Source organism: Orycteropus afer, unplaced genomic scaffold (assembly GCF_000298275.1).
Source record: "Orycteropus afer afer isolate SDZICR_OR568_19922 unplaced genomic scaffold, OryAfe1.0 scaffold00006, whole genome shotgun sequence".
NCBI lineage: Eukaryota > Metazoa > Chordata > Mammalia > Tubulidentata > Orycteropodidae > Orycteropus > Orycteropus afer.
The window spans coordinates 29,849,351-29,858,238 of NW_006921593.1; the positions used below are offsets into that span (position 1 = coordinate 29,849,351).

Here is an 8,888-nt window from a genome sequence, read left to right on the forward strand (position 1 = left end):
ATCTACTTCCGTAGTGATACTGCCTCAGAAACCCAAGGATGGGTCGCTATGAGTCGGGCCCGACTTGATGGCACATAACGACAACAACAATACCTAGGATATCGATCTTTTCCATTTCAATTTTTTCAACTTCCAGTTTTCCTTGTTGGAAAATTGGACTTAATATATTCCATGTTCTGATTATTAATGGATGTTTGTAGCTGTTTCTTCTCATTTTGAGTCATGCCACATCAGGAAATGAAGGTCCCAAAAGCTTTACTCCATCTGGCATTAAGGGTGACTCTGTTTTGAGGAGGCAGCTCTTCCTCAGTCATATTTTGAGTGCCTTCCCACGTGAGGAGCTCATCTTCTGGCACTGTATCTGTGTGTGTGTGTGTGTGTGTATTTGTTGTTGTTATGTGCCATTGAGTCGGAGCTGACTCATAGGGACCCCTCCTTGGGTTTCCGAGGCGGTATCACTATGGAAGTAGATTGCCCAACCTTCCTTCTGAGGAGTAGGAGTGGCTGGTGGGTTTGAACTGCCAGCCTTCTGGTTCCAATCAAGTGCCTTAAGCACTATGCTAACAGAGCTTTTATATATATATACACACACACACACACACACACACACGGGAGGGGGGAAGAGAGAAGCTCTCATAGCATAGTGCCTAAGGCATTTGACTGCAAACCAGAAGGCTGATGGTTCACACCCACTAGCCGCTCCTCAGAAGGAAGACTGAGCAACTACTTCTGTAGAGATGCTGCCTCGGACACCCAAGGAGGGGTCACTATACATACATACATACACACACACACACACACATATATATACACACACATACACATATGTACACACACATATGATAAAACCCACTGCCATCAAGTCGATTACTATTTATGGTGATCACTGTGTGTTAGGGTAGAACTGCTCCATAGGGTTTGCCATGGATATGATCCTTTCGAAGTAGAGCTCCAACCCTTTTTTCCAAGATACCTCTGGATACATTTGAACTGCCAAAGTTTTGGTTAGGTGCAGAGTGCAAACTATTTGCACCACTCTGTGAATCATATATATATATGATTGTTGCCATTGCTTTTAGGTACCATCAAGTCAGTTCTGACACATAGTGACCAGTTTACAACAGAACAAAATACTGCCTGGTTCTGCATCATCCTCACAATTCTTGGTATACTTGAGCAGGATTTCCCTCTTTTTCACTAACCCTCTACTTTGTGAAGCATGAAATCCTTCTCCAGGGATGGGTCCCTCCTAGCACCATATCCAAACTACATGAGATGAAGTCTCGCTTCCTCACTTCTCAGGAACGTTCCACTTTACTTCTTCCAAAACATATTTGTTCATTCTTCTGGCAGTCCATGGCACGTTCAGTATTCTTCATCAACACCACAATCAAAGGCATCAGTTCTTCTTCAGTTATCCTTACTCAGTGTCAGGTACACCTTAGTCTTCAAAGTGACATCTTTGCTTTTTAACACTTTCAAGAGATCTCTTTTAGCAGATTTGTCCAATTAAATATTTTTTAAAAAAATTTCTTGATTGCTGCTTCCATGGGTGATTGTGGATCCTAGTAAAATGAAATCTTTGACAGTAAAGTGAAATCTCTGTTTATCAAGATTTTATTTATTGGGTCAGTTGTGAAAATTTTTATTTTCTTTCTAATGAAGTCATCCATACTGAAGGCTTTGATCTTTATCAGTAAGTGCTTCAAGTCCTCTTCACTTTCAGCAAGCCAGGTTGTGTATATCACATCTGTATATCACAGGTTGTTAATACATCTCCCTCCAATTCTGACTCCTTCATATAGTCCAGTTTCTCAGATTATTTGCTCAGCATACAGATTGAATAAGTATGGTGAAAGGAAACAACTCTGATGCACACCGTTCCTGATGTTAAGCCATGCTGTGTCCCCTTGTTCTGTTTAAACCACTGCATCTTAGTCTATGTAGAGGCTCCAGATGACCACATTTAAGTGTTCTGGTCTTCACAGTGTTACCCATAGTTTTTTATGATCCACACAGTTGAGTGTGTATGCATAGTCAAGAAAACAACAGTAAACATCTTTGTGGTATTCTTTGGTTTCAGCCAAGATCCATCTGATGTCAGCAATGATGTTCCTTGTTCCATGTCCTCTTCTGAATCCAGCTTGAATTTCTGGCAGTTCCACATTGATGTACTGCTGCAACTATTTTTGAATTATCTTCAGCAAGATCTTACTTGCATGTGATATAAATGACATTGTTCAGTCATTTATGCATTCTGTTGGATCACCTTTCTTTGGAATGGGCACAGCTATGCTCTCTTTCAGTTGGTTGGCCGATAGCTGTCTTCCAAGTTTCTTGGCATGGAGGAGTGAGTGTTTCCAGTGTTGCATCCATTTGTTGAAACATCTGTATTGGTATTTGTCAATTCCTGGAGGCTGATTTTTCACCAATACATTCAACACAGCTTGGACTTCTTCCTTCAGTTCTATTGATTTTTGAACATATTCTACCTCCTGAAATGGTTCAACATCAACCAGTTCTTTTTGGTACAGTGACTCTGTTTATTCCCTCCATCTCCCCTTGATGCTTCCCATGTCATTAAATATCTTGCCTATAGAATCTTGCAATATTGCAACCCAAGGCTTGAATTTTATCTTTAGTTCTTGCAGTTTGAGAATGTCAAGCCAAGTTCTTCCCTTTTGAATTTCTAACTCCAGGCCTTTGCACATTTCATTATAGTGCTTTTCTTTCTCTTCTTGAGCCACCCTTTGAAATCCTCTGTTCATATCTGTTATTTCATCATTTCTTCCATTTCATTTAGTTAGTGTGTTAGTGTATAGTCCAGAGTAAGTTTCACAGTCTCTTCTGACATCCGTTTTGGTCTTTTCTTTTTTTCCTGTCTTTTTAATGACCATTTGCTTTCTTCATGTGTGATGTCTTTGATATCATCCCATAACTCATCTAGTCTTCAGTCATCGGTGTGCAGTGTTTCAAATCTATTCTTGAAATGCTCTCTACATCCAGGTGGGATATACTTAAGGTTGTATTTTAGTTCCCATGGACTTGTTTTCATTTTCTTCGGCTTCAATTTGAACTCACATGTGAGAAATTGATTGTCTGTTCCATAGTCGGCCCCTGTCAATTTTCTCAGTCATGTTCTTTATGGGAAATGACCCAGTTCCAAATCTCATGTAGCATGTAGTTGTCATGTCTCTTAAGTCTCCTTCTGAGTTAAATCATCTCTCATCGTTTTCTTGGCTTTCATGGCTCGGACACATTTGCAGATTGCGGGCCAGTTATTTTGTATGAAGTCCTTAAATTTGGGTGAGTCTGATATTTCCTCATGATGAAATTAGGTTATGCATTTTGGGTAGGAATATAACAAAATGGGGACCATGCTTTTCCTATTGCAGCATAAGTGATGCATGACAACAATTGTAACATTACTCATAACGTTCACTTTAATTTCTTGGAGAAGGTTGTGTCTGCTAGGATTCTCTTCTGTAAAACCACACAGTTGAAACATCCAGTTCAGTGCCTGGCACATAGTAGTAATGTATTTATACTAGGTATTATGGTCATAATGATCATTATTAATACCATTTAGCATGAGCTCTGTTAACCCCAGGAATTACTAAAGGCTGTGTGACTTGGATTTCTTGTGTTTTACATTTCCTAACTTATCCAAGGAAAGGATGGCAAATTAAACAGCACACTTGTAAATTTGCATAAACTCCACCAAATGTGGTGCCTGCTGTACGTGCTGCCTCTTAGAACGTGGTAGAATGGAAAGAAGTGATAAAATATTTAAAGGTTAGACCCTGATTTTCCACCTTAGTGAAGGAGAAATTTCATTTCGTATCCTCTTCACAAATGGTATTCAAGCACAACAAAAACTTAAAAGTAATTGATTTTTCTTTACCTTGGATGTTTAAAAAAAAAAAAAAGAAGAAGAAGTGGTGGTTGTGGGGAGAAAGTCAAGTAAAAAGTAAGCTGTCTCAGGCCAGGGAAAACATAAAGATTTATTAAGGCAACTGTTAGTAAAGAAAGATAATACTTTATACTAAGAACTTCTCTAATAAAATTAGCAGGAATACATATTACTTGGAAATGGACCATTGGGGTCTCGAAGAAATGCACATAAAAGTATAATGCTTTCAATATGGAAATGTGAATGAACCTGAACTTGCTCTCCGGAATTCATGATACATATCCATCACATTGCATGGGACAGAGGGGAAAAAAGCACGGTCCTTGAACCCTGGTGGCCCAGTGGTTAAGCACTTGGCTGCTGACTGAAAAAGTCGATGATTGGAATTCACCATTTGCCTGCATGAGAGAAAGAACTGGTAACCTGTTTCCAGAAAGATGACAGCCTGCGAAGCCCTTTGGGGGCAGTTCTGCTCTGTTGGATTGCTCCGGGGCTGCTATGAGTTGAAATTGACTCAGCAGCATCCAACAACAACAATATAAGGCAGAGAACAGAAGTTTTCTTTGAGAGTCTTCTGGTTAGAGAATCCATCGAGTGACTTTATCGTCAGTCATCCTGTATTCTTTCCACCAGCATGAGGTGTGGTGAAGGCCTGAAACTGAGAGCCACTGGGAGATCACCAATGCAACTAGAAATGTGGGTGCATTAATCTACAAAATGGGTCATCAGCTTCAGTCTAAAGGTATCTGAGAACAGCACACCACTCCATGGTTCTGCCAGAACACATAGCTGGGGAAATGACTGCTAGCTAGTTGAACCCCTGAGTAGCATGGAGTTAATATCATTAACTTGTGTATTTTAACCCCAAACGCAGAGCCGAGAACACTGATGGTGAAATTTAGGCCGGGATAGGAGGTTTGGCACTCTCTCGGGCCTCAATTCTTGGGGTCCTGTGTTTTTGATAGGGTCCTTGAGTGATACAAATAGTTTGTACATGTCTACAAACTAAAGGTTGACAGTTCAAGCCTACCAGGGGCACCACAGAAGTAAGGCCTTGTGATCTGCTGCTGTAAAGATTACAGCAATGAAAACCCTTGGGAGCAGTTCTACTCTGTGACACATGGGCCTGCCATGAACCCAAATCAACTTGATGTACTAGGTTTGGTTTTTTGATTTTGGGTCTTAGATATTTGTTAAACATCTGTGGAATGTGCGCATTCACTATTTTCCCTCCTATTCTCCACTCCTGTCAAATCCTTCCAAACTTGTGAATCCCCAAACTTAACCAAACCTATTGCTGTTGTGTCAATTCCACCTCATGGCAACCCCATAGGACAGAGGAACACTGCCCCCATAGGGTTTCCAGGACTGTAATCTTTAGGAAGCAGACTGCCACATCTTCCTCCCTCGGAGCAGCTGGTAGGTTTGAACCACCAACTTCTCTGTTAGCAGTCAAATGCTTACCCACTACACCACCAAGGGGCCCAAGAACAGACAGTTCTAGGGCCCCTGCACTTCCTTGGACTGTGTTAGAACCCCTTAGAGATCCAGGAACCAGTGAACACTTTTAGCTGTTCTGGATGCCATATTTGTCATGAACCTCCGTGGGGAAGCTCTGGCCCAGAGCAGGCCTGCGTGGATTGTTCTAAAGGCTCAGGACTGCTCAGGGTTTACAAGTCAGAGGGCTTTGGCACCGATGTTAGACTTTCTGAGGCAGAGTGGGGCTTCTGAGTTTTCCCAGGCTGTAGAAGTAGGGGGAAGACGGGCCATTTCTGGGCCAACTGCTGCACAGGTCGCAGGGCGTCTTATCACAGGTCTGCTAAAGACAGCTGCTGTTTAGTAAATACCTTAATGAAGGTTGCTTCTGTACAGCTGAAAAGTAGTGCCGATGGATACACCTGTCAAGGCCTCTGACTTCATCCCTTTAACATTTCTCAACACGTTCTTGTTTGTGTCTCTTCAACTATTGGTCTACCATGTAATGCCATTTGCAATAGGTTAGTCTCTGCCCTTTTCCACTCAGAGTGATTGTCCCATTAATAGAAAGACAGTCTTCGAAATAGCTTAGTAAGAGGCAATCAATTTCATGTCTTTTCTACTGACGTAAACGACTATATTTCTTGCAGGAAACAAATTCACTTAGACGCTCCTGAATTAAAATCAACCTAGTGGGACCTCCAAATTGTAAATGTTACGTTTGACAGATTTTACTTTAAAAATAAAATAGTCAGATGCCAGGTAGGGAAAGGGTGTGAAATGAAACAGGTGGAAAATATGTCATTGTGAGATTTCTCCTCTTCAGTGGTCTGTACGTGACATATGGTGGGTTTTGTAAATGTGAGGTAAACCAGTAACAGATAGAAAAACACTTTAGTGCTAATTAAGTAAGTTGATTACCCAAGTATACACTGAAATATTGCCTTTTGAAAATGGACAGAATATTTTATTTTATTCCTTTGCTTTCTCCCATGACTACAGCAATGCCAGGAGTTGTTTTATTATTATTATCATTTTCTTTTTATTATTTTCTCCATTGCTTAGGCGAATAAGGATCTCTTGTAAAATTCCCTTTTGTAATTTTCAGCGTTTAAGAGAGAGTTCCTAGGTTTGAAGTATCCTCTCCTATTCAGTTTGTGCAAGATTCCTTGCAATTTAAGAACCATATTCATTTTGTATTGATCCATAGTGATGGCTTTATGCTTCCTTGAAGATAGCTTTGTTCCCGTCACTTTTGTTAACAAGTAATTTCCTGCAAGTTGGGGTTTCAGTCACAATGTTGCTGCTTCTGTGTTCTGGTTTGTAACTTTAGACCAGGTTCTCTCTCAAGGGGGAGCTCTGGTGGAATAGTGCCTAAGGCACTTGACGGCTAACCAGGAGGCTGGCGGTTCAAACCCACCAGCCACTCCTCGGGAGGAAGGTTGGGCAATCTACTTCCGTAGATGCGAGAGTCTTCTGGTTAGAGAATCCATCGAGTGACTTTATTGTCAGTCATCCTGTATTCTTTCCATCATCATGGGGAATGGTGAAGGAAACCCAAGGAGGGGTCGCTATGAGTCGGGTCCGGCTTGACAGCAGTGAGTTTCGTTTGTTTTTTTCTTCTCTCTCAAGGGGGCAAGGATACCCTGAGAAGTTGAATCTAGACATGATCAGGAGATCACACGGCACGGGGTCAGTCCACCTTCTGCAGGCAGGGCACACGAGTGGATGCGAACTTGTGTTGGGCCACCATTTCTCTGGGCAGATTATTTTAGATTCTGGCTGATCCCAGACCTCTCAACTGCCTCTCCTTAGCTGTGCCTGTTGTTCTCATTGGGCGGTTCAGTTTCTCCTAGAAGAATCTGCATTCATTTGGAAAGTGGAGTCAGTTTTCATAATTTTTACAGCTAGAAGTCACAGAGTGGTACAAATGATTAACCTCTGGGCTGGTAAATGAGAGGTTGAAGGTTCAAGTCCACCCAGACACACCTCAGACAAAAGACCTGGTTATCTACTTCCAAAATACCAATCAGTGTGAACCCTACGGAGCACCGTTCTACTTTGACACACGTGGGGTAGCCATGAGTTGGACCGAGTCAACAACAACTGTTTTGCTTGCATGCACAGCTATGGCTTAGTTAGAACATCCCGAAAGTGCCAGTATTTTCACCTGTCCAGACTCACACTCGAACACTTAGCTACCAAAACCCAGACTGTGAGTTTTTGGCTTGACGGAGTTTCGGAAAGATAAGAAGAGATAGCTGACAAAACTTGAAATGAACTAGACTTCTTCAGGAAAATCAGAAACCAGGTTCACTATTCTGATGAACATTGATAAGTCCATCCAGACTGGGAATCATTTTCAGGTAACTAGTGAACTAGACTATGGGAGATTTTTTTTCACCAATATGAGTGTTTAGATTTGTTTTTTTTTTTTAGTTTTACTTAAATGAAAGATCTCTTATTTGGAATTTTGTGAAGGTTCTGTACTATATGTCGTTGTTAGGTGCTGTCAAGTCAGTTCCAACTGAAAGCAACCCTATAGGACAGAGTAGAGATGCCCCATAGGGTTTTCTGGTGGGGCAGTGTTTAAGCACTCCACTGATAACTGAATGGCCAGTGGGTTGAACCCACCAGCCACTCCACAGGAGAAAGATGTGGCAGTCTTCTTCCATAAAAATTGCAACCTTGGAAACCCTATGAGGTATTTCTACTCTGTCCCATAGAGTCATTATGAATCAGAATCAACTCAATGCCAATGAGTTGAGGTTTCTTAGTTTAATCTTTGTAGAAGCCAATTGCCAGATCTTTCTCCTGCAGAGCCTCTGGGTGGATTCAAACCACCAAGCTGCCAGTTAGCAGCTGACTGTTCAACCATTTGTGCCTCCAAGGTCCTTTTCTACCCTCTATACAAACAGCAAATTGAGCTCCATTGCTGAAGATCCTGACCCCAGCCTCTGATCTTTGTTTTTCCAAAGAAATGATGTGTGATGGAGCCGGTTGCCTCTTTGTCAAGGGCTGCTTTCTTTATGTCCTTAGGTGAAGAGTGTGACATCGACATAAACGAATGTGACAGTAACCCCTGCCGTCATGCCGGGACCTGTCTGGACCAGCCCAACGGTTACACATGCCACTGCCCACATGGCTGGGTGGGAGCCAACTGCGAAATCCGTGAGTATTTTTGCAGCTCGCCTGCTGTGATTTAACATTAGGTTTTCATTCCATGAGAAAAGGACGCTGCCCATGAGGATCCAGCCCTTGTGCGTCCTATCCCATGGGAGGGAGCGAGGCCCCAGGGGTCACCTGCGATGCCCACGTTTCCTGAGCCCTCACTGAGTATGTGTGCTCACTGCCTTATGCCACTCCCACTGCTCCCTGTGTCCAACCCCAGGCTTTCCACGAGGAGGACCGTTTGCAGATGTCATTCAGAGTTCACTGCCACTGCGACAGCCAAATATGTGCTCAGTGGAGAAGCATTAACATCACATCAGAAATAGAA

The 8,888-nt window shown here is 42.2% G+C and overlaps 1 protein-coding gene across 1 annotated transcript in view; it reads left to right on the forward strand.

The window, feature by feature from the left end:
- Positions 1-8,888, forward strand: part of DNER (delta/notch like EGF repeat containing) — a 435,394-nt gene that overhangs the window by 396,797 nt on the left and 29,709 nt on the right. The window contains exon 11 of the mRNA XM_007942160.2: positions 8,429-8,560. Coding sequence (XP_007940351.2) covers positions 8,429-8,560 — 132 coding nt within the window. The remainder of the gene's footprint in view (positions 1-8,428; positions 8,561-8,888) is intronic.